The sequence below is a fragment of the Anguilla rostrata genome, chromosome 7 (genome assembly GCF_018555375.3).
Source record: "Anguilla rostrata isolate EN2019 chromosome 7, ASM1855537v3, whole genome shotgun sequence".
NCBI lineage: Eukaryota > Metazoa > Chordata > Actinopteri > Anguilliformes > Anguillidae > Anguilla > Anguilla rostrata.
In genome coordinates this window covers 3970165-3994573 of record NC_057939.1, presented here as the reverse complement: position 1 = coordinate 3994573, position 24409 = coordinate 3970165, and the positions used below count along the sequence as shown (strand labels likewise).

Below are 24409 nucleotides of genomic sequence, written 5' to 3'. Positions count from 1 at the left end.
GCTGCACACTATGTGTGATTGCAGTGTGGGAGGAAGCTGATTGGCTTAGGATGAGTACGAGTGCCCAGTAGAAGGGGTGGGATTGGAGGACAGCCGACTGGCTGCAACAGCACCGGCAGAAGTGTTCACGTAGCTGGGCCTGTAGAGAACTGGGTGGGCCAGAGCTAAAGCCAAAAGACAAAAATAGTGGCCAAAAGGGTGCTCTTTGGAAAGAGGGGGAAATACAGATGCATCAAAAATGGCTGAGTTTGCCAGTCAATATTGTGAAAAGGGAAAGATGGCAAACGAACCCTAACCCTAAAGCATTCTTATGGCTTTTAACTTCACCATTAAGAGTGCCTTGTGAGTCCCACTTGTTTACCGTCTTTGCTTTTTAAAATTTTTTATTGGCAAACTAAACCCTTTTTGATACATTGTTTATTTTTAGCTTATTTTTTGCCTCTAAAAATGGCTGGGCCAGGACACTGTTTAGGAGGGTGTGGCCCACCCACTCCTACGCGCCCGATTGGCTGATGTCACTCTAACCAGTAATGTCACTGACTGATTGGCTGATGTCACTCTCTCTCTCTCTCGCCGGCACAGGGTCCCAAGGGGGAGGCCGTGGGCTCCATCACACAACCATTACCCAGCAGCCACCTCATCTTCCGCGCTGCCTCCGAGTCTGATGGTAAGAGGCCGCTCCGTGGATGGATGGTGGGAGATCTCATTCAGCTGCTAATTAGTCAGTCAGTGAGTCAGGTGTGCCAAAATAGCGATGAAATGAAATGGTAGATCTCCAGGAATAGGATTAGGCAGCCCTGGGTAGTGTATTGAGGTGCAGTAGTAAGGTGGTGTTTAATCTCCAGGTCGGTGTTGGATGGATGCGTTGGAGCAGTGTGTGTATGTGTGTGTGTGTGTGTGTGTGTGTGTGTGTGTGGTGTATGGTGGTGTAGTAGTAAGGTGGTGTTTAATCTCCAGGTCGGTGTTGGATGGATGCGTTGGAGCAGTGTGTGTGTGTGTGTGTGTGTGGTGTATGGTGGTGTAGTAGTAAGGTGGTGTTTAATCTCCAGGCCGGTGTTGGATGGATGCGTTGGAGCTGGCCCTGAAGTGCTCTGGCCTGTTGAAGCGCACCATGATCCGGGAGGGGAAGGAGGAGCTGGGGGCGGAGCCACACTCCCACGTCAACTTCTACAGCCTCATCCGCGCCAACAACCTGCAGGGTCCTGAGGGCTTCCAGTGAGCACACCCATCCTCTCACCTCTCACCTTTCGCCTCAACACCATGTATTAGAAGGAAATGGCACCAAGCAATAGGGCTGGAAAATAGTATGGAGGATATTTTTCATTTCCTGCCTTTTGTGCACTAAAACTACATACTAGACAGTATGCAGCATGCTTACTAGACAGCGCATACTTTGAGAACGCTGTAGCTCGGAGGCTGATTCTGCCCTGATCCTGGAATATTCCTAGCATTTGAGCAACAGTTGTCGAGGCAGGAATGGGTGTTAATGTATCTGATCCCAGCTCACTTTAGTGCCCTTCCTGTAAGAATCACCCAACCCTGTGTTCAGCAGTGGAACCCAGAAGGGCTGTGAGCTAAATGGGAGCTTCATGGTGTGTAAAACCCTTCAGTATGCGCTGTTCCAGTAGGTCACTGTTTTACCGTCTCATCGCTTTAGCCGTTGGGTTGTGCTTTCATTTTCCACTCAATCCACAATTATCCATAGCGGCGTCGTCTTTATTGTTCTGCGATGACGAACGCCGCATAATTAGTCCTTTATTGGACGTTCGCCGCGTGTCCGTGATTAGTGATTATTACCAGACGATTGCCCCCTCAGATTGCTGCGCCCGCAAGATAAGTTCTGAAATTCCAGTCGACACGCCAGATGGTCAATTACATTCTGTTGCCCTGATATATATCCTGATATTTCTTCCCCGTGTAGTCATTTATCAGAGGCATTACTGTGACTGCAGTTGTCTTTGTGTTTTCGATGCAGTTCGGTGATAAATGTCCGTTGGTGCTGCTTTGATGTTCTCTGATTTTGCGCCCCCCCCCAATCCGTTCAAGGTTCGGCGACGGCGACCACTTCAAGGAGCCGGACCTGTACTCGGACAAGTCGGACCGGGAGAACGAGCCGGAGCACGAGGAGTCGGACAACGAGGGCCCGGAGAAGAGCGAGGAGAGCGACAGCGACACGTCGGAGCGGCAGGACGACTCGTACGCGGACGTGGACCCCAACGAGACGCTGCGCGAGACGCCGTACCTGGAGCAGTCCCACGAGGAGCTGGGGGAGGTGAGGGAGCGCGGGGGACACGCCCCGCACGCGCCCCGTTTGGGAGGAGCCTCCAGTCTGATGCGACAAATATAAAAATGTTTGACGGTTTTTGGGCACGGTTACACAGCGGCAAAACGCATGCCTGCGCGTGTGTGTGCGTGTGTGCGTGCGTGCGTGCGTGTGCGTGTGCGTGGACGCAATTTCATACACACATATGAAAGATTGTTTCGGTAAGTGTGAACGCATGAACACAATAATGATACGTGTGCGTGTATGTGTCTGTGTGTGTGTGTGTGTGTGCGCGCACGCTCGTGTGTGTTTTCCAGGCGGGCGAAGCCTCTCAAACAGAGACTGTGTCGGAGGAGAACAAGTCCCTGATCTGGACCCTGCTGAAGCAGGTCAGGCCCGGGATGGACCTGTCCAAAGTGGTCCTGCCCACCTTCATCCTGGAGCCGCGCTCCTTCCTGGACAAGCTGTCCGACTACTACTACCACGCCGACTTCCTGTCTGAGTGAGTAACTACTATTACTGTCACTACTACTACCATGGCGACTTCCTGTCCGAGTGAGTAACTGCCTCTGCCACCACGCTGACTTCCTGTCCGAGTGAGTAACTACTATTACTGTCACTACTACTACCACGCCGACTTCCTGTCCGAGTGAGTAACTGCTACTACCGCCATGCTGACTTCCTGTCCGAATGAGTCCGGTCTTCGTCCCTCTGACTCAGTCATTGAGTGCAGCAGGGAAGCTGCATGATCAGTAACCACACGAGCCTCTCGCTGGTGTTCCAGCTCTAACGTACAGTCGTTTGGAAGTCTCCGTGATTCAGTGATTGCACTAATGGAGGCCAGGGGAAAATGTGAATATTCAGCACTGCAGCAGCTTAATTTATGAGAACACATCATTGGACTTGCCATTTCTTAATGAAATAGCTCCCCATCTCCCCGACATTATGAGTGTTCTTCATAATCGCTTGGTGCGCAATGACTTAGTCTGCCTGCAATGTTCTTCTTCTCTGGTACTGGGTATTTAAAGGCGTGTTACCATGCCTGTGTCGCACGCCAGTGCGACACCCCTGTGAGGGTGTTGCGGCAGTTCCGGGATTGGACCGTTGGTTGCTGCACGGAGAGAGAGAAAGAGAGAGAGCGCACACGCACCTCGCACATGAAAATCTAATAAAGACCTTCATCCTTCTCCCTCACTGCCGAAAACAATAAACAAAAACAACAAACTAAAATAACGAGGACAAAAGAAGGTAAAACGGAGTGACAGCTTCTCAGCTGACCAGCTCCTCCTGCTTTTCAGCGGTGGTTTCATTCTTCGTCGTTCTCAGACAAACACGCAAACAAAAACAAAATAAAAACCCGCTCTCTCAGTGTGTGCTCCCGGTCTCGGCTGGTTGTTTAACGCAACCCAGGTGCGTGCGCTCTCCCCACCAACCGGCACGGCCGGGACCGGTAAAAGTGGTACGGAGCAGAGTAGATTTCATCACGTTTTCCCCTTCCCCGGCTGGCTGAATTAGGAGTGCTGCTAGTACACTACATGGCCACGTGCGCCGTTCTCTGGGCTAAATGGCTGTCTTGGCCTCTCTGACCAGGGCCGCCGTGGAGGAGAACCCCTACAACCGCATGAAGAAAGTGGTGAAGTGGTACCTGTCTGGATTTTACAAAAAGCCGAAGGTAAGCAAAAAAAGCACCCTTCCCAATATGGTAATGTCATGTGACTGTTACGAGTTAGCGGTGGAATTTGAACCCGGGCCTCTCTATTGCCCAAGAACTCTAAAGACAACGGCGTTACCAGTCAGCTAAAGGTGACATCACCTCTAGCTCGGGGCAATGTCATCATTTTGACTTTGACGGTTATGTCACCAGAGAGTGTTGTCATGGTAACCTGCTACAAAGCCTTCGCTTTACCGCGCCTCACTGCTTCACTAGCAAACTAGCCCAGCTACAGCCGCTACATGACGTCACTATGCACTGACCTCTCCTTCCCCTGCTGATTGGTTCTGACACCTCCTCTGCTCCGCCCCCCCCACCCCAGGGCCTGAAGAAGCCGTACAACCCCATCATCGGAGAGACCTTCCGCTGCATGTGGCTCCACACCAAGACCAACAGCAAGACCTTCTACATCTCTGAGCAGGTAAACCTGCCGCTGCTCGCAGGGGTGGAGTTCAGTTCAGTCCACCCTCTGTGTGAGGTGCTCGTCCTCGCCAAAGCCTGTGTACAGTTACACCTTAGTACACGGAGAGGTTATCTTACTCTGCAAGGCTATTTAGTGTATGAAGAGAAATGGGCCTTTTGTGTATCACATTCATGGTCATCCCCTTTGCCACTCAAGCTGCGCGTTCTCTCCCTGCCAGGTTTCCCATCATCCTCCGGTGTCGGCCTTCTACGTGAGCAACAGGAAGGACGGCTTCTGCCTCAGCGGCAGCATCCTGGCCAAGTCAAAGTTTTATGGTGAGCGAGGCGACACCCAGACCCCAGAATCACGCCTGGACCGTAGTTAATCTCCTCCACCCCTCCATCGCGTATAAATCACAATGGCATCAATTCCTGCCGCGTAAAGTAACACATCTGAATAATGTAACTGCATTGTCCGATCTACTACATTTTCACTGACTAGTGGCTGATGTCCCTCCTGAATGTTGACTAGATGCCTCCTTTATTTTACCCAACAGGAAACTCCCTGTCGGCCATACTGGATGGAGAAGCTCGGCTAACGTTCCTTAACAGAGGGGAGGACTACGTCATGAACATGCCGTACGCTCACTGTAAAGGTAGGCCTCAGTTTCCTTGTAGTCTGGTCTGATTGGATAAACTTCCCTGTCTGACTTTTGACCTTTTGAAAGAAGTTTTTTAAAGGTGCAGCTCTACGGTAATGGGGAAAGATTTAGGCAGTTTGTGAGCGCTTGTGTGTTTTTCCCAGAATGCTGTACGGTGTCAAGAGTGACTTCACTCCTCCTTTATTTTTGGCTCCTCCCCTCGTAGGGATCCTGTATGGCACCATGACCCTGGAGCTGGCCGGCCAGATCACCATCGCCTGCGAGAAGACGGGCTACAGCTCTCAGCTGGAGTTCAAGCTGAAGGTGGGTCAGCGTAACGCTAACGCAACGCAACGGCAACGTTGTGAGAACGTTCAGAGTTAGCCAAGTGTGTTCTGTTCATTGTGAACTGAATGGACCTTGAAAATAAGACCAATCTCCACAAGTTCTACATGTAGTGAAGTGGACACTAGTGCTCAGATTCTCTGTGCTTTTGCAACATAAATATTAGTTTTTACTAAATACTAGCTTTACTTCCGTTTGACCTGCTTTTGTTTTCTTTCTACAGCCGTTCTTAGGCAGCGATGACAGCGTCAATCAAATCGCAGGGAAGATCAAACTGGGGAAGGAGGTTCTGGCCACTCTGGAAGGCCATTGGGTGAGCTGGCGGATCTGTGTTCGGCAGGACACGTCTCCCAGAGACTAAACTGCGGTGGTATCTGTTGTACTGTTTAAGCTGCCGGATCAGTCTGCACATGGCGAACGCTTACGTATGTAAACTGTTCTGGTTCCTTCTTGTGTTTTCTGGCTCAGTGCAGCACAATGGCACGAATAGCAGCCCAGCTGGTTTCACACTCTTAAGGGACAACAAAATGGATTTCAGGCATATTCTGTGAAATAAGCCAAAATGGCTTTCATTGTGTGAGACCAGCTGGATTGCCATTGTTTGTACTGGACCAACAACACCAAGGCAGAAAACAGGATGATTACATACCTCTGATATTACTGACCTCACAGATATAAACAACGCTCGGAGACATCTTTGGACTAGGCCTGTTTTAAATAATAAAAAGTCTTGAATGAACCTTCTCACACAACCTCCTCCCTCTACATTCAAGTACATTATCGCCAAGAAGCCTTCTTAACTGAGGATTGCTCCAGTACCTCAATGTGAGATTATTGCTCCAATGTGAGATATAATATTTTTGATTATATGTGAGTATACATATTTGTTTAAAGGGGATCAAATTGAGTCCCAAAGCTTGATTTTCTTTCTCCCTGTACTTAGTGGGCTTCGGTTTTTAGATGCACTCTGGGAAATGCAGTCAAAGTGGGGGGAGTGGGTGTAAGGAGCAGATTTTCTTTTCCATTTATCACCAGAGTAGAAGGGGTGGCAGATGCTGTCCCTGGTTTCGTGTTGTGGGCTTCTCTATCTGGCGCTCTGAAAAATGGCGCTTCACAAAGAGAGAGGCTGGCTCGTCGCACAGCGCTCAGATGGCCGCCGTCTCTTCATCAATATTCCACTGCACTGCGCTTCAGGTCTGGGGTAATCACTCCTGCCAGTGTCTGTTACACAAAGGAACAGTCCGGAAAGCTGGGCTGCGTGCCGTTGCCCTCTCGGGGTGTGTCCTGTGGACGCTCAGACATAAACTGTTCAGCGCACGTTCCTGTGAGCTGTGCAGGCTCTGCAGAGGGCTGCATTAGCAGTGTGTCCCCACCCCCCAGTCTTGCTTTACTCTGTGTCAGTGGTCGCAGTGAGCTACTCTGGATCAGTGCCTGTTGCTGCATATCTCCAAGCCTCTAAATCGCTGGTTCTTAAGTCTTTTTCATATCGGGACCCATTTTGAGAAATACTTTTCAGTATCGGGGGGAAATTTAGGACTGGACGGTACTGCTTAGCCTGGGAGCCACAGATGGCACATAAAAACCGTGCCCGGGCACACTCACTGCAGCAAACGCATTACATTTTTCAGTGGGCATTGCGGCACAGTTACCGTGTCTACGCCCGCCTCCGCCACCAGCCATCGCTCGCCCGAGGCGGCCCCAGGTCGGCCCAGGTCAGGCCGCACGCTGTGAGCTCCAGCAGCAGCGTGAGAAAGCGGCGTCTCACGCCTTCGTGTCACCTTCGCGGTCGTGTATTCCGGCTTAGGACGGGAGCCTTCAGCCCCCCTGTTCCAGTAAAACCTCTCGAAAGGTGTCATGATCTGGTGTGTCATCAGCAAAGCCGTTAGAATCGTTGTGTTTGAAGAATGTGGGCGGCGGGTGGAACTCTTGGAAGCAGGTCCCCCACACTAGCTAGCTCACAAGCTACTGCTGTTTAGCTACCGTCTGTCTCTCTCTGTGAGCTCAGTCAACGCCCCCTTCGCTGTTCTCTGGAGGTTGAGGGGAGGTTCTGTATCTCCAAATTCAAATTACCCGTTCGTTGTAGTTTTTTGAACGTTAGCAAGGGTGGAGGTACACGGCATTATGACGTACCGCTCTACCAAATTCGCTACTACTGCTATTTCTGTGCAGAGACTGATTTGGTGAGCCACAGAGAGAGAGTTAATTAGTTAATGTCAGTTTGTGGTGGAGTTTCCCTTTAATGTCACGTAATGTATAAAAGATGTGAGGTCTGAACAAGCTCTGCGTTATTTTTTCCACAGGACAGCGAGATCTTCATCAACGATAAGAAGACGGGCGTGGTGGAGACGTTCTGGAACCCCCTGCCCGAGCTGCGGCAGAGCCGGCTGACCCGCTGCACTGTCCCGCCCGAAGAGCAGGGCGACTTCGAGTCCGAAAAGTGAGTCCTGGGGGGGGGTGCCGTACGGGCCGCTAACGCCCGCAGAGCTCACTGCTAACGCCCACAGAGCTCACTGCTAACGCCCGCAGAGCTCACTGCTAACGCCCACAGAGCTCGCTGCTAACGCCCACAGAGCTCGCTGCTAACGCCCGCAGAGCTCGCTGCTAACGCCCGCAGAGCTCACTGCTAACGCCCACAGTGCTCACTGCTAACGCCCGCAGAGCTCACTGCTAAGCGAATGCTAAGCAGCTCACTCTACGAGCAGCTCGCTGCTAACGCCCGCAAGCTCACTGCTAACGCCCGCAAGCTCAGCTTGCTAACGAGCAAAGCTGCATCATAACGCACCTATGTGCTCATTAATCCCAGAGTATGAACGACCAGAGTGAAATATTGTTACCCAAATGTGGCTATTAACAGTTTGTATTGGAACAACAGAAGGTATGATTAGACAGTCTTACACATCCATAGGCCTAGGCTACTTATAACATTACCCAAAGGGAAATCTATGAAATTGAAAGAAACTTCATTTTCCCTGCTTTTTCAGTAAAGAGAACAGTGCATTCGCAGTATTGTTCCCATTAAAAAATGGTCGGCTTGTGACCCCCCCCGCTCCCGTGTCCTTGTCTCCAGGCTGTGGCAGCACGTGACGCGGGCCATCAACAACAAGGACCAGACGGAGGCCACCAATGAGAAGTTCGTCCTGGAGGAGGCGCAGAGGAAGTCCGCGCGCGAGCGCAAGTCCAAGGGCGAGGAGTGGACCTCTGCGCTGTTCGAGCAGGACCCCATCACCGGAGAGTGGCACTACAGATACGCAGAGTGAGTGCCCCTGAGAAATGGAGACGCCTGCTGGCCAGCCGGGGGTATTACGCGAGGCTGTGGGTGGAAATCATAGCCTGCAGTTGTGTCACTGGGGGAGAAATGTGTATTTCACACTGAAAAGTAGCTGCTGAGTGCATGCATATCAGTGGATGCATGCTAGTGTGCTCAAAGATGCTGCTGCCCTATTGCAGGCAGTTGTAATTAGTGATTACAAATTGGAAAATATTAAGGTGAAAAATTCTATATTTTCGCAGAAGCTTCGAAATGGTCGAATGAATATCGATTTCCTTCAAAAACCTGCCATTGTTATAAACTAATGAAGGTGTATTATGGTCTCCTTCATGCAAATGATGAAGGAGACCGTAACACACACACACACACAGACACACATGCTCACACACACACGCTCACACACACGTGCGCACACACAGCCCCGCTCTTAGTTTTTAATGACGGCCTCCTCATCAGCTGACTGATGGAAATGGAATCTGAACAATGCCCTCCCACAAAAATCTAATTTGCTGGAAACTAAACAGCCGATGTGCTAGCAGGTGGGAAAGGAGGACAGAAAGGGTCCAGCGCGATCTGAATAACGACGCTTTCGCTCGGGTTTCAACGGGGGGAAATGAGCGTGTAACTGCGTGGGAGGGCTGTCTGATTTAGACCTCGTTAACACCAGAGAAAATGTGTCACGTTGTTAAGGCTGGCGTGAGTATTTAAAGGGGGCTGTTAAAAACAGGGCGAGGAGGAACGTTAAACTGGACTGCTCAGCTCTGCTCGCATGCTCAACAAGAGACTGACACCTAGTGGATATCTAGGGGATTGCAGCAATCCAAACAAACACAGATTTTATTAATGAAATGCCGATATACTGTGGAAGGCACCTAGCAGTGGTTTGTGTCATGTACCAGGAGTGCCATGGTGCAGGTTGTGCTCTCCCCACACCGGGATTGGCCACCGCCGATCGGTTATCCTCGATCTGACTGGTCACACTGTGTTGTCCCCCCCGTCCCCAGCACCCGGCCGTGGGACCCGCTGAACGACATGGTTCAGTTCGAGAAAGACGGCTGCATCCAGACGCAGGTCCGCCACCGCACCCCGATGGTACGTTCTGCCAGTGTAATTAGTCTCAGTAACCAGGGTTCCCGGAGGGACAATTGCAAACGGCAGGTAGGTTGGCCCCCGAGGATCCTCCCAGAATTCCCTGCCCCACCCCCCACCCCGACCCCACCCCCCTCCACCCCGCGTCTCGTCTCGCCGTTGCCATCGCCGCCACCGCCTGCTCCACGTACCGGCCCTTCACCAAAACCACCGCGGACCGGCTGCTTTTCCGTTGCTGCTGCGGCCCGTTTTGTTTTTTTTACGCCTTTTTTTATTTATTTATTTATTTATTTTTTTTGGTCCTGTTTTTTTTTGTCATTCTAAAAAAAAAATTGTATCAGCTTTCTTTGGCTTGGTTTGTTGCTTGGTAACCCAGGCTTGTCTGTTAGCGTGTTTTATTTATTTATCTGTGCAGCGGTTTCTGTTGAATGTCATCGATCGGGCACGCCAGCATGCTACAAAGCACGACGCTACTCTTGTGTGGTATTTGTGTTTTTGTTTTGTGGGAGCTAGCATCCAGGTGTGTGTTTGTGTGCACAGTATATGCGCATATGCGGGTGTGTGTGTTTGTGTGTGTCTGTGTGTGTGTGTTGCTAGCGCGACCACTGCTTGTGTAAGCTTCAGATAAGTGTGATTATGGGTGTTGGTGTGTCGGTGCATGCGTGCAGGTATACGTTGGTGTGTGTGTGCTCTGTGTGCGTGTGCTTGTGTTTGGTCCTAGCTAGTGTCGGGCTACTGGGTGTGTGTGACTGTATGTGCGTTGTACTATAGGTTTTTGGTTTTGTGAGCATTTTTGTGTTTGTGTTTGTGAATGCGTGATGTTCTGAGTTGTGTCAGATTTGTGCGTATGTGTTATGTGTATGGGTATGTAGTATGTCATGAGTTGTGTCTGTGTGTGTATGTATATGTATGTGTGCATGTGTGTGTAACTGCGTATGTATGCACGTGTGTGTGTAACTGTGTGTGTGTGTAACTGTGTGTGTGTGTAACTTTGTATGTGCGTGTGTGTAACTGTGTGTGTGTGTGTGTAACTGCGTGCGTGTGTGCACGTGTGTGTGTGTTCTGAGGGGAGTGTCGCCTCTCTGACGCTCTCTGTCCCTGGCAGGTCTCTGTCCCCAAACGCAAACACAAGCAGAGCGACAAGCCCGCCAGCCCGGAGAGCGGCTGCTCCTCGCCCGAGCTCGACCGCCACGACTCCTCCGGCAGCGAGAGTGAGTCTGTCCGCCACGAGCGGAGACCCCGTCTGACCGCCATCGAGAAAAGGCCACGTTTAGTTCAGATTATCAGGAGTGACCAGTCTTACGCGTTCACCTGTGTTCATGTGTGTGCAGGAGTGTGAGTGTGACTTCTCTCCTGTCTGTATCGCACATTTTTCAAGGACACAAAAGCAAGCACAGCAGCCGGTTGAGGAAAAAGGGGACGGACTTCAGTGAGCTTCAGAGCGCCATCGAGTCCATAAAGAAAACGCAGGAGGACATCAACAGGTAAGTACCGCCTGCGTGCGCTAATCAAACCGGCCAATCACGCGGAGCCGATTGCGCCCGCAGACGGATGTCGGATGTCTGAGTGCCGTTGCCATGACTGCGTGCTGACCCCCCCCCCCCCTTGTTTCCGTGGTCACCAGGAGCATCTCCGTGCTGCGCAGCCGGGCGGCGGCCTTGCAGGCGCCGTCGGAGGGTGGAGTCCTGCAGCACCGCGACTACGCCATCATCGCCCTCCTCGTCTTCGTCCAGATCTTCATCAACCTCCTCTTCAAGTAGGGCCCTGGGCGGCCTGCTCGGACCTGAACAGGGACCTCGGGGTGAGGGGTGGGGGGTTAGGGGGGTGGGGTGGTGCCCCCTGGAGCCTCGACCATCCCACCCCCCCCCACCCCCCCGCTTGGGTTGAGCCCCCTTTCACGGATTTGCATAAACTCACCTTGTGGAGCTGCAGACGTACCCCCCCCCCCCCCTCCTGCAGGGCTTAAAGCTACTGGTCAGTTAACATTTAATTTCTTACAGCGTCCAAAAAAAAAGCATTTCGGTGTCTGAAGGCCCAGTGCGTGGAGCCTGGACGTCCCGGCACGGACCGGCGAACCCTGGAACTGCACGCGTGCCGTGTGCGATGGAAGTACCGCACGCCGTAGAACAGATTCTCTGAGCGTTTCTCCTCCATTCACACGTCCTGCGCGACAGGATGTCTCTCTCTCTCTCTCTCTCTCTCTCTCTCTCCTTGTGGTTTTAATGAAAACCTGCTTCCGTTCGTCCTGTCCGGACCGCTCGAGGGCTGACCCCAGACTGAGTGGCCCTACGGTCCGACAGGAGGGGCGTGGGGAAGGAGGAAGCGGGCACACTCCAGTGCAATTTTGTGTTTTCTATGATTTGATACGACTTTAGTTTATGAAGGTATACGTGAAGAAGGTGTAAATATAATGGGAAACGGCTTTTACTTTGTCACAGAAAGTATGAATATAATTTGGGTAAAAATAATAATGTGGAAAACGAAGAATGCCTCATTTCAGCGTTAGTAGTCTTAGTATGAAAAAAAAGAGCTGGTCATTGATTGTTACTGTTTGGTCAATATATATATACATATATATAATATATAGACTATTGGTAATATATCTTTTAAATGTTTACTGTCAATAGTGACACTTGCTAAGTCAGTAGGAGAATCATTTATTTTTAATGGCAGTGGCTACTTACAGTTGTTCCATGCTTTGAAATTATTTTAGAAAACAATAGTCAAATACCATTTGTAGGTTGGTACAATAGCACACAAACTGTAAATAGCCTTCGGAGTGGTACTGTACCAGGAGTTATAATTTTAATAATTGTACAGAATGCTCTGTAACGGTCACTCTGTCACGTTCCCTCGGTGGCTGCGGACCTCTGTGTCTCATGTGTCCTGTACCTCTTAGCTCATTGCAGAAAGCCAGACCTTAGAATGTGGTCACAAAATAAATGTGTCTACCAGTGCCTTGTGGGGTGGGATTGGACGGGGCGGGACGGACAGGGACACGGTCGAGGTCGCTTTCCTTAACCGCAGGTGCGCGGGGGCGGACGTGCCATATCCAGCCTTAGAGGAGCTTCCCGCGATTTGATCTGGGCTTCCGGTCCCGTCCGCGCTCCCGGCAGATTTTTCACGGGTAACTCGCGCTCGGACCGCCGTGTGTCCTAGACCCGACTAGCGGGGGAGGGCGATCCGGATGATGTAAAGATCTGCGAATTTGCGGCGCCCATTCCGAAAAAAAGCGTCGTCGTCTGTCTCCCCCCTCGAGCTAAGTTACTGCCGCCACGGCCTCTCTCTTTTTTCTATTCTAGTTTGTCGTCGTATTTTGAGAAAGCGGGGATTCGGGGATAACCCCCGGTGTCCGTTTGTCACTGTCGTTTTCGTGTCTATTTGAATTTTATACGTTGCACATTCTCCTCCTAGTATCACTCGTTGTTTTTAAAACTTGTTTATGTATAATTTTATGAACGAAATTATGTTTTGTTGACCGCAACAGTAAAGAGGGACCATCCATTTCACCTAAATGTCAGACCCTCGTCTTTCCGCACGATCTGTGTTTGTACGATTAAAAAAAAAACAACAACTTCTGAGTTCACTGTTGCTTTTAACATATCCTCAAATAAACGCTGGCGTCTGTGTGATCATCACGATGGATCCTGTTTGTCTTTTGAATGGGTCGTCCACGTCTCTCATCCATTCTAACGTTAATTCTGCCACAAGGTCTCAGCAGCCTGCTTTATGTAATATTCATGTTAATATGGTGGATTGTACAGTACTTGTCAAGCACACTTAGACAATGAGTCTGTAGATTCATTTTCAATAAATTCTAGTGAAATATATTTGATTGCATGGCTTGTTTTGATCATGGCACAATGTTGATCATGGCACGACTGTCACTTTTGAAATTTCCCTTCGTCTTGGATAATACCTACAGGGACATAATTCATAAGTTTTCATCATGGCATATTGGTTTGAAACCAAAACTCTTGATTAAAACTCAAGCACGGACACTTCATTTGCTTAAAAATTGATTTAAAAAAAAAATCATCAGGAGACAAAAATACTTAACAGTTATTGATTTACAGTTCAACAGAGGCCGTAACAAGGGATTATTTCATAGTCTGTATTCCGCTGATTTCTACCAAGTGAAGATTCAACGTGCATAATACAAAAATCATTTAAGTGTTCATATTCATGAGTGTCGAGCCTCTCCTAAGCTGCATCTCAAAAGTTACACTGGTAAGAATTTTTTTGACAAGGCAAACTGACATGTTTGTTTCTGACTATTCACATCTTTTTTTAACCTTTAGACCAGGGGCATCAAACCCACAGGAACTACTTCAAAGTAAAGTTACACAAAGATTTATTTCAGGATAATTGTGTAATGCTTTTTTAATATCAGTCCGACATCCTCATAAAGAAGAAAGCATTTGGATTCCAATGGTTGATTAAAAGGTATGGAGGTGGAAGCTGTACCACAAGCAGAAGCCAAGATTACTCTGCTGGTGTCTATATTACTTAAATATTTATTGATTAAGGACAAGTGTATTTGGTGGCACAAGCGGGATTTATACAATGAGCCAAGTGAACAAACTAATTAAAGACAAATGCATCTGTTCATGGGGAACATGTTGACATCACACAGAACAGTTTCTGGGTCCCCTCTGTGACTCAGACTTCCTCCCCCTTTTTCCCGCTCTTTTGAGAGACAGTGTCTGGTGTCACATTCCATAACTACTATGACAAAGCTCCCCACCCCCCTCTACCAATGGCGAGAGGATATGATGGTGAGATCATTCTTTCCTTTGAAAGGGGAACAATGTCATTTACAAAGGAACCGTGATGCAAATCTACAGATGTGAGTCGGCAGTCCGATTTGGAATGAAAATTGTGAAAATAAAAAAAACTTATTTAAAAAATAAAGCAAGATTTGTCCAAACTAATACCTAAACATCTGGAGTATAATGGTTTATTTCACTTGGGTTAACATATGCTCATAGAATAGACCCCATCTGAAAGTAACTTTCTTGCAGAATATAAAATGAATCATCTTTACAAATTATACTCCTATAAATTATAAGTGAATAATTCTGTAATAAAAAGTAAATGGCATGTTTTTTTCCCAAATTCCGATTTGGCAAAATAAAACTTCAATACATTGGTGCCCCCTACTTCTGTGTTGAAAAATTGCATGTCCATCTTTTTCTCACCATCAGGGGGCGAAATGTCCGTACATTTCATGCCGCTTCCTGTTCACGAGGTGGATATTCTCATCAGATTCTCTTAATACAAAAAATGTAACATATTTCATAGTTAGGTCCAAAATGATGGTGCTTTTTAAATACAGTCTTAGCAGCAGTATTCAACTCTTTGTCTTTATAAATTGCAATACTTTGGAAGGTAAATATTTTTGTTCATATGTTGGAGTGAATACAGCACTTTCCATTTGTGAAATATCCTCACCACCACCTATTTGATTTGAGGATTTTTTAACACCCCCCCCTAAAAAAAAAAGGATTCCAAAAATCTGTGCAGTCCTTGTCCAATGTCACCATGAAGACCTTGTCGCCTGAATTTCTGGCTGAAATGACGAGCAAAAGGGGGTCATCCATCATAGCCACGTAACCGAGCAAGGCCTAATCAATACCAAGCAAAGACAAGCATAACTGCCGAATCCACAGTACTGTCAGCAAGGGGCTTAATTTGAATTGATCACCCCCCCCCCCCGCCCTCCTTTCCATACTAATTCCAAGAAGAATTTATGTTTACAAAAGAGACCAAGAAGCGTATATCGGGAAATGTTGGCCTAGCAGTGCTGTATGACGGCGACAGGCAGCACAGAAGCAGGAAAGGGTCACGCAGCTTCTCCTGGTGCCTGAAGAGAACAGCTGGGACTGGGCTATTATGATGTAATCCCCAGAGTCCGCTGCCACTGCTGACAGACACAGGCTTAAAAAACCTCCCCCCCCCCCCTGCTCATTACCAGACAAGAAATCTGCCTATAGAATGGAAACACACAGTATAATCCCCCGTCCAAGCTGTATATTTTATAACTATGCTGCATAGCAGGCCGTACTTATTCAGTGTCACACCTGCAACTGTTTACATATCTGCTGTTAAAGGGAACCTCACCTGTAAGAAAAAAAAAAAAAAAAAATCTAAAAATACAGAGAATGGCAAATTAAGAATATCTTGTATGTTTCATGTTTCAAAATACGCACACACACACACAAAAACTTTTGTGTTATTTGTTTTAAAAGGCCATGGCCTTTGTTTTAAAACACAATGGAGCCATTCAAAGGAGCCTGGAGCCTGCAATCCCATAGTGCATTGCTCTGCTGTGTTTATAAACAAAGGCTGTGTAGCCTTCTGAAATGGAAACAACAACAAAAAATATGAGCAGTTTTTCCAACAGGGAACCAAATTTGAGGTATTGTAATTATGCTTTTCTGTGCATTGAGTGGAGGTGTAAGCTGCTTCTGTTTGGTCTGCTGTAGGAGGAGCGAATAAGGACTTCATCTTATCCAGGCCCAGTAATCCGCCATTTTTTTAAGGGAACCATCTTGGTTTTACAGCGTCTGTCATATTCCCCGCAACGACACAGACGCTAACAAAGTAAAAGCTAGATTCAGTCTGCGTCTGCTTCACAGGGATTAGACAACATGGATGCCGCTCGGTCAGCCAAAACCGAGCTTACTCTGCCAGTATACCGGTAGCTCCTGTTGCATTGAAACAGGTGCAGGCTGATAGATATCAGTGCCGTTGGCAAGTCACTGTATCAGTCCAGAATAAAGAAAAACTCCTTAAAATGTTCTTAATTGGATAAGCCCTATCCATCCATTTGAATTCACAGTAGTCCTAGACATGATTAAATGTAACACTTAACAATTGTGTTTTTAACATATTTATGAGGGTATAGAGAAACAATTTAAAAAAAAATAATATTGTTTAAGAAAAATTGGAACATGAACATTTAAACAGCATGTCCATTCTTATCCAATAAGGGCCAGTGTGGATGCAGGTCTTTGTTCCAGTCCAGATGGGTATTTCATGAATCAGGATTAGTGAGTTAGCTGGATAATGGTGCTGAGTAAAAAGTCCCTGCTGAAGACTGAGTGTTAGCATTCAGACATGTCTACATCTCTGGAATTTGTGGCTCTCTTCTATGCAATGCCACGTAGCTAAGTCACAAGACACGCTGGGCCGTGAGCGTTCAAACCCGGTTAATGGCTCATAAATGTAGCGCGCGCGTTGATAATCGCGATACTCTTAAAGACACTTACCGGCCGTTTTCTACTTTCGCAGCGTCTCTCCCGCGATTCCGTGGCCGCCGGACGTCGCCTCAGCCGCAGTCGGAAAGGACATCGCTAGGCGACGGTGCAGTGCTGACAGGGTGAATGTGAGAGCGCGCTCTTGGATTTCAGGCATAAATGAAAACGACTGCAGATAACTGACTCGCTCCTTTTGACTGAAACCGAAGCCGCGTCTGCTCTTATTATGCAATGCCCTCCGGTATCTTTAGATCACTGTGAGCTGGGAAATAAAACAGGCCAGAGATTCAATTTGAAAGTCTGGAAGCTTGGAGGGGGCGTATCTCTATCTAATGCCGATACGTCCTATCAGGCCTAAAATAATCTTATTCTTCTTTATTTATGTATTTATTATTATTTATTCCTTTTTTTTCTATTCTACGTTTGTGTGAAGCACCTTGGGCTGCCTATTGTATGCTAATGTGCTATACAAACAAATATTATTGCTATTATTTTTTCTTTATATCAATATTATTACTTTTTTCTGTGGCTGTGTTAGCATTTGGTGTTGCATCTGTTACAGTGACATGCTATGCTGCAGTGGTGTCTGTTCATAGAGCCGGACATCCACAGTCTTAAGGGTTTTCTGAGATGCCTTTCATGCAGCAGCTCACCCCTGCAGCGGCAGGCCTTTCAAACTCCCACCCAGAGAAGGACGCTTGTTCTGAACTAAAGACCAGCGTGTTTCGTTTTCATCTTCCGCCGAAGCTGTGCAAGTCAAGTGACTCCAAGCTGTTTCTTTTCCCCATTAGCGGAGAGTTTCAGTTCGTCGTTCGTCTCGCTCCCGCCAACTGACGAGGCCCACGGTTCCTCCTTTTGTCACATGACCTAAATGTTTCACTTCGGAGAAGGATGAACCAAATGGAGGATTGTTGCAGTGAAAGGTCTCGACCACTCTGGACAAGACCATGTGCTAAGTCAGTAACCAACCTGGAGAGATCTACCATCCTGTAGGTTTGCCCTCCAACCCATACAAAGCACAGTTCATTCAACGGCTGGAGATCTCACTGAGTTGCTGATTAGTAGAGTCAGGTGTGCCAAATTACGGTTGAAATGGAAACCTACAGGTAGGACAGTACATCTCCAGGAACAGGGTCGGTTACCACTGTGCTTGTGATGTAATGTAATATATAATGTAAGGTAATGATCTGCTACATGTGCTGTGACATCTGGCTCTCCTTCTCCATCATCCTGCTCAGGAAACAGCAGTGGGCACACTCACCCAGCATAGTGAACATAGTGAAGACTCCTGTACCACTTGTGGGGGACGAGGAGTCATTGTGCAAAATGTTCACTGCAATATATACTGAGAGAGAGAGAGAGAGAGTACTTTTAGCACAAGGAGCGTTCAACTTTGTTAGAGTTGAATTAACTAGAAGTGAATTGAAATATTTTTCATTTTCCACACTATAAATATTGCTTTGCATACGTGGGTCTTGTAGAGAATCTGCAGGACACTACGGCAAGACAATCTCAGCAGAGGAGCATCTGAAGGATGAACGCAGGGTCTTTATTTTGAACGCTTTGCCGTTGCTGTATTACGGAGCGCGTCCTCTTTGCTTTGCGAGACAGCGCCGGTGACGGTTTCCTGTTTCCTGATGCAAGGCAGGTAGCGCTGAGCAGATGTTCTCCTCCGAAATCATCCTTCAGCTCGACTCACGACGTGCCCATCTTCTTTTAAAAAAAAGGACTTTTTATAGCTTTATTAAAAAAACATCAAGAAGCTATGTTCTGGGGGGGGTGAGGGTGGGAGTGGGGGTGGGCGATGGGGGGGGTGGGGGTGTTACGCTCCTTGTGCTAAAAGTACTCTCTCTCTCTCTCTCTCTCTCTCTCAGTATTTATTGCAGTGAACATTTTGCACAATGACTCCTCATCCCCCACAAGTGGTACAGGAGTATTCACTATGTTCACTATGCTGGGGGGGGGGGGGGGGGGGATGGGACGCGTGGCTGGGCTGCCTTTCTGAGCGATGACTGTTACACGCCCTTTTTTTTCCCCGGCGACAAAGAGCCACCGATCGTGTGCAGAGGTGCCTCCTCCCCCCCTCCCCCAACGAACAGCCCCACCCCCCCCTTAAAAGAGCAGGAATGCTCTAAACACACACAAAGGAGGGGGGGGTAATCCAGAGAATTTCGGCACGCGGTGTGGAACGCTGGCTCAGCACCCGCTTTATCCCCCGCAGAATCACCGGCAGATAAAAGAACTGCAGCAGCTAGGCTCTCTTTCAGAGCGGGATTAGCACAACACTGCCCTTTCTCTCTCTGTCTGTCTCTCTCTCTGTCTATCTCTGTGTCTCTCCCTCTCTCTCTCTCTCTCTCTCTCTGTCTGTCTCTCTCTCTGTCTATCTCTGTGTCTCTCTCTCTCTCTCTCTCTCTCTCTCTCTCTCTCTATCGCTCTCTTTTTCTGTCCCCATCTCTGTCTCTCTCTCTCCCTCCCTTTCTCTCGCCCTATCTCTGTCCCTCTCTCTCTCTCACTTTGTCCCCCCCTCTCTCTATCTCCCTCTCTCTGTCCGTCTGTGCGCCCCCCCCCCCCCTCCCCAGTACATAGCGGCACACAGCTGTTCAGCAGACTCTCTTATCTACAGAGGCTCATAAAGCTGGCAGTATGTATTATCAATTCATACAGCTGGATATGAACTGAAGCGCTTCAGTTCCTGGCCCAAGGGATGCAGCAGTCAGTTCTGTAAGATCTCCAAACCCCTGATGTCGCACTGCCGTCATGTTCGGCATGGTCTAGAGTCAGTCTGAATACAGTGACCTGTGTTGGATTGATTGAGTTATCAACCTCCGTCTCCATTTGGGTATAGAGCTATGATACTCAAAATCGGAACACAGAAAGGCTAATGTTCCATTTTCTTATTTTCTGAGCTTTGATGGCTCAGAGAGCAGGTGTTTTTAAGACTCGTTCTGTATTTATGTGCAAATGAAGCTCACTGGGGCGACGCCGCACGTGTTGGTTTTTGTTACAGCCAACGCATTCGACGATTAAGGTTGCTGAAATCACGTTTGTGCTAGTTGTCTTGCTGTCATTTGTTTGGTCTTTGAACTCATTTTCAGTTTGTGCAGATGATTGAGTTTCATTGGCCAGGAGATTCAGCGTCTACGGCTCTGCTGATTTCACCTGCCAGTCCATGAGTGAATCGGTTAACCTTGATCAACCGTAACCTCTTCCTGCAGGAGTCATTTCTCATACGGCACTTTTCCGAGAATGAAAGTTTCAGCTGATCTGACTTGGGCTAAATGTCTTGGGATGCAAATTGGGAGCATTTATTCTTCACAGGGTGCGTAGCTATTCCTGACAAAACATGGCCTTAATATATCCAGTCGGCATTAAATATTCTATTCGAGAGCAATTAGCAGCTTGAGGTCGCGATAATGGTTGAAATGAAAACCAGCGTACGCAGCGGGTCGCCCAGTTTGGAAAGCACCGCCCCAAACCACACAATTATTCCCCTGGGGTTTCCAGGTGTCACGGGACGATGAAGTAACTATTCAGTCGATCCAAACATCATACAGTAATGAAGTGGCACAGATAGATGGCACAAAAAACTACAAGCATCTCTGGCACTCTTCTGTACCAAGACTCTGTCTTTTAATTCAGTTTGACAATACGTGGTTGGCATTCAGTAGGTCAGGGGTGGCCCAACCCTGATATTGGAGATCCATGGCCCTCCAGGACCAGGGTTGGCCACCTCAAGCATAGGTCCTTCAGACGTAGCGTTCTAACTTATTGCTGAAAAAGCACGTTTTGGATATCACACTGACGCTGCCAATTCTGCAAGGGCCCCCCTGGGCTGGACTGCCCTTGTTATTTATTATTGATTTATTTTACTGTGTTCCGTTAAAGACTGTTCCATTATCTTCTTCTTTTGTACGGAAAATAAAGCTGGTATATATTTAGCATCTGCGGCCAGGCTATAATAGCAGTCTGTGCCACTTGCCTGAAGCAGCAGGAGCAGTTTTGCAGTGTTGCAATCACCAGCTTCTGCACAGTGAACTGCTCAACCTGCCGGGCCACAGTCCAGTCCTGGCCAGTGAACCGAATTCAACAGGGAAAGGGGTTGTTCTCTTTACAGGGATGAGGAGTAAAGAGATAGCATGCCTGAGGAAAATGGGGGATGGATATCTGAGGGGATGGAAGGAGAATGTGTGGCCAGCTTTGGGATGTATTAGGACCCAAAAACCAATCAGGGCTCCCCTTCTCACATTTGGCTGGCTTGGTTCTTCCTTCATATTGTTGGGGGGGAGTGTGAGGCTCCATGGTTTTGGTCTTTCAGATGAGAGGTTACAGTAAACTGAGGTGCTGACGCACTGTGGTCATTAAAGGTCCCGCGACCCTCATCGCAAACCGTAGGGAGACCCCGGGTGTCCTGGCTAAATTCCCAACCTGCCACCTAATTTAATTGGCTAAAAAACATTGTTCTCTCCCTCTCCACCTCGGCTGGTGTGCGGTGAGCGTTCGAAATGGCTGCCGTGCGTCACTCAGGTGGGTGCTGAGGTGAGTTTTCCCCCTCACCACTGTATAGTGCTTTGAGTCACCAGCCAGTGAGGAAACTGCTACATAACCGCAAGGTCTTCTTGTCTGGAGGCCGTCCGTCCATCGTGAAAGGCTAACGTACCGGAGGACCGGGCCGATATCGCCTCACTCCGCTCGCGTTCGACGGAGGGGCTCGATGCGAGATGGGGGGGCGCTGGTCGCCGTAGCGTAGCTTTGTGACCTCAGGCTCGTCGTCCTGGCGGCGTAGGCTACAGCCGGGGACGTGACAGCTGCCGCTGTTAGTCCTATCCAACGCCGCGTTTGCTTAGTCATAGGTGTGACTGTGGTTTGTGCTGCTGCGTTTCTAGACCGCTTTCACAGCTGAGAATACTGTCACAGTTGACAATAACTACTTTTTGCAGCCACTATTATTATCAGTCTCATAGTTCTGATAGGCTGGTCTGCTTTTTTCAATCACCCCATGCCATATCTGTCCAGCCTTTCTCATCCATCAGCCCTATTGTAACCGGCAGGGCAGGGCAATCTCTTACTTTGCAAAAAAAATAAAAAATATCGACATCCATAATATGTCATCTTGCAGTTTAATACAGAAATTAATGCCTTAGCCACTAGAGGCTAACCCGGATTTTACCCATAGCGCGGCAATGAGAAATAAACACCAGGGTAGCGAAGATGTGCAGGGGTCCACAGAGGGACTTGCAGGGTCTAATGGTGGGGGTCCCCTGGAGCCAAGGTGAAGCCGCACCTGCTGGCTCTATGCCCCAGAGGCCGGCCGAGTTTCATCTGGTGAATAATATTTTGATGCTGTGCGATGGCTGGGGCTCCTCTCGGGGGGGGGGGGGGGGAGGGGGATATCGTATGTGAGAGAGAGAGGGATGAGGTCAGCTGAGATCAGCTCAGGAAGGTGACTCAGCGGTGTGTGAGTCTGGCGCTCAGCCACCGTGAGTCTGTGTGTGAGAGAGAGAGAGAGAGTGTGTGTGTGTGGGTGTGCGTGTGAGAGAGTGTATGTGAGACTGAGAGTGTGTGTGTATGTGCGTGTGTGAGAGAGTGTGTGAGACTGAGAGTGTGTGTGTGTGTGTGTGTGTGTGCGTGTGTGTGAGAGAGCATCCTCTTTGGGCTTAGCCTTTAGCATAGAGACACTCAGGCTGGTGTCAGCGCTCCTGAGGGGAAGTTCGCTCCGCTCCACCTCAGCGATGGAGGCCTCAGGGCCCCAGAGCCCTCCCCTCTTCACAGCGCCACAGGAAGTGGGCCCTGCGATTCAGGCGCTGCGGCCGAAGAGGCGACCGCCATGATCAAAGCCGCTCTGAAACGTGAATGTGACTCCACGTCCAAATGATGTTTGCTTTTTTCTCTGCCACAATAGTGTTGTTTCAAAATTCCTGGAAGTGCGCCATGACTGGGGGGAAAAAAAAAACCCACAGCAGCCAGCTTGGGCTGTTCTGCGAGGAAGTGTCACCCAGGGAACACTTTTGGAGGGAATTACCCTGCATTTTTAATTCAACCTCATATAAGGATACTTAAAAGTCATTCAGTCAGGTTCGGCCACATCAGAGTATTTTCGGGTTCAATGCCACAAGGCTTATTATGGGCCCGTAATACTTAATTAAAATTTTTAATGAATTATTTCATAATGAGAAATGTGTCATATGAATGTTTTTTTGTTTGTTTTTGTCAACACCAAGCTTTCCAACCTTCAGATGAAGTAGGTCTAATCCCTCATTTGCACATAATTAATTTGTGTCATTAAAATTCACTCAAATTATGGCCGTTTAATTCATTTCCAATTCCGCATTCAAGAATATGGGACATCCTTGATGTATAAAACAACAGGAATGGGAGGGGAACGGCTCAGTGTGTGTCAGTCAGTATGAATAATAGATATTCGTCAGACTTTAATTACTCTGAATAATCAGACGGCTGCTGTCAAGAAATTAGGAGCTGCAATCACAGAAGCCGCTCTCTTCCATGGCTGCAGTGGTTAGCTGTCCGTGGCTTCACACAAGTGAACCCATTCCTTATAACTGACATCCTTACTTTAAAAGTAAGCTTAAGCTTGCCGTGAACTGTAACTATCAGCTCTGAAAACATTTTGTCGGGAAAAAAAAACTGACAGTTGAAAGAGGTGGACTAATGAAATGGACGGCAATTTTCAGGTATGAATTTTAACTGAATTATGTAAGGCTGGATGGGAAGTATGCATCCATATAAATAGTGTGGAGGGTGAGAGGGTGAGAGAATGTATGCACTTTTGATGCCCTCACCTGTCAGGAGAAGATCTCATATGTATTCTACCTACTACTCTATCCAGTGTGTCCTGAGGAGGTAGGCTATCGCTCCCTGTCTCCTCACATATAGATGAAGACCTCAACACGACTGAGGTGCTCAGTCAGGCACTTTTTTGTTCCTTCGCTGGGCTCACAGAGGATTAAGACGAGGATGACGATGATCAAGTGTGAGAATTTAGGAGTTTGGCAGACACCTTTAGCCACAGCAGCTCCCAAAAGGTGTGTTTAATTTACAAAAGGTGCGTTTAATGCACCTAGAAAACCACCAGCAGTCCTACAGGTAAGTATAGTGCAGCCCACATCTGAACTTCACCCCGCAGCTGCAGCCATACTCATTAGAAACACAACCACCGGCTTTTTTGGAAGCCATTCCCGTATGGGACTGTCAACGTGCACAGCCCTTTAAAAAGACACGGGCAATTCAATACATCTGTTCCCTACCACGCCCTCTGCGGTGCATTGCTGCCCGGTTAGAGCTTGGGTCATCAAACTGTATTTAATTCCTGAAACCCTCTGATGCAGTGGGCGACCCTCACGGGGGCTCAAAGCCAAGGCCACTCAGGCCACAATTAAACACGAGGCTCAATTTCTGTACTGCGATTACTAG

The 24409-nt window shown here is 48.3% G+C and overlaps 1 protein-coding gene and 1 long non-coding RNA gene across 6 annotated transcripts in view; one reads left to right on the top strand and one right to left on the bottom strand.

Moving 5' to 3' along the window:
- osbpl8 (oxysterol binding protein-like 8) overlaps positions 1 to 13549 on the top strand; it is an 87832-nt gene extending 74283 nt beyond the window's left edge. For 3 of the 5 annotated variants that reach the window (XM_064342413.1, XM_064342411.1, XM_064342410.1), the window contains 16 exons: positions 583 to 667; positions 1050 to 1215; positions 2047 to 2272; positions 2581 to 2765; positions 3854 to 3935; positions 4297 to 4395; positions 4616 to 4712; positions 4934 to 5032; positions 5244 to 5341; positions 5586 to 5675; positions 7663 to 7799; positions 8430 to 8615; positions 9635 to 9788; positions 10825 to 10930; positions 11098 to 11203; positions 11344 to 13549. In XM_064342413.1, coding sequence (XP_064198483.1) covers positions 583 to 667; positions 1050 to 1215; positions 2047 to 2272; positions 2581 to 2765; positions 3854 to 3935; positions 4297 to 4395; positions 4616 to 4712; positions 4934 to 5032; positions 5244 to 5341; positions 5586 to 5675; positions 7663 to 7799; positions 8430 to 8615; positions 9635 to 9788; positions 10825 to 10930; positions 11098 to 11203; positions 11344 to 11479 — 2052 coding nt within the window. In that variant the 3' untranslated portion in view covers positions 11480 to 13549. The remainder of the gene's footprint in view (positions 1 to 582; positions 668 to 1049; positions 1216 to 2046; positions 2273 to 2580; positions 2766 to 3853; positions 3936 to 4296; positions 4396 to 4615; positions 4713 to 4933; positions 5033 to 5243; positions 5342 to 5585; positions 5676 to 7662; positions 7800 to 8429; positions 8616 to 9634; positions 9789 to 10824; positions 10931 to 11097; positions 11204 to 11343) is intronic. The other 2 variants (XM_064342415.1, XM_064342414.1) reach the window with 1 other exon arrangement.
- A 3096-nt stretch (positions 13550 to 16645) lies between these two features.
- Positions 16646 to 17368, bottom strand: LOC135258813 (uncharacterized). The gene is made up of 2 exons (XR_010331103.1): positions 16994 to 17368; positions 16646 to 16811 (listed from the first exon to the last, which is right to left on the bottom strand). It is a non-coding gene; the product is annotated as an uncharacterized LOC135258813 (long non-coding RNA).
- Between the last annotated feature and the right edge of the window lie 7041 nt (positions 17369 to 24409).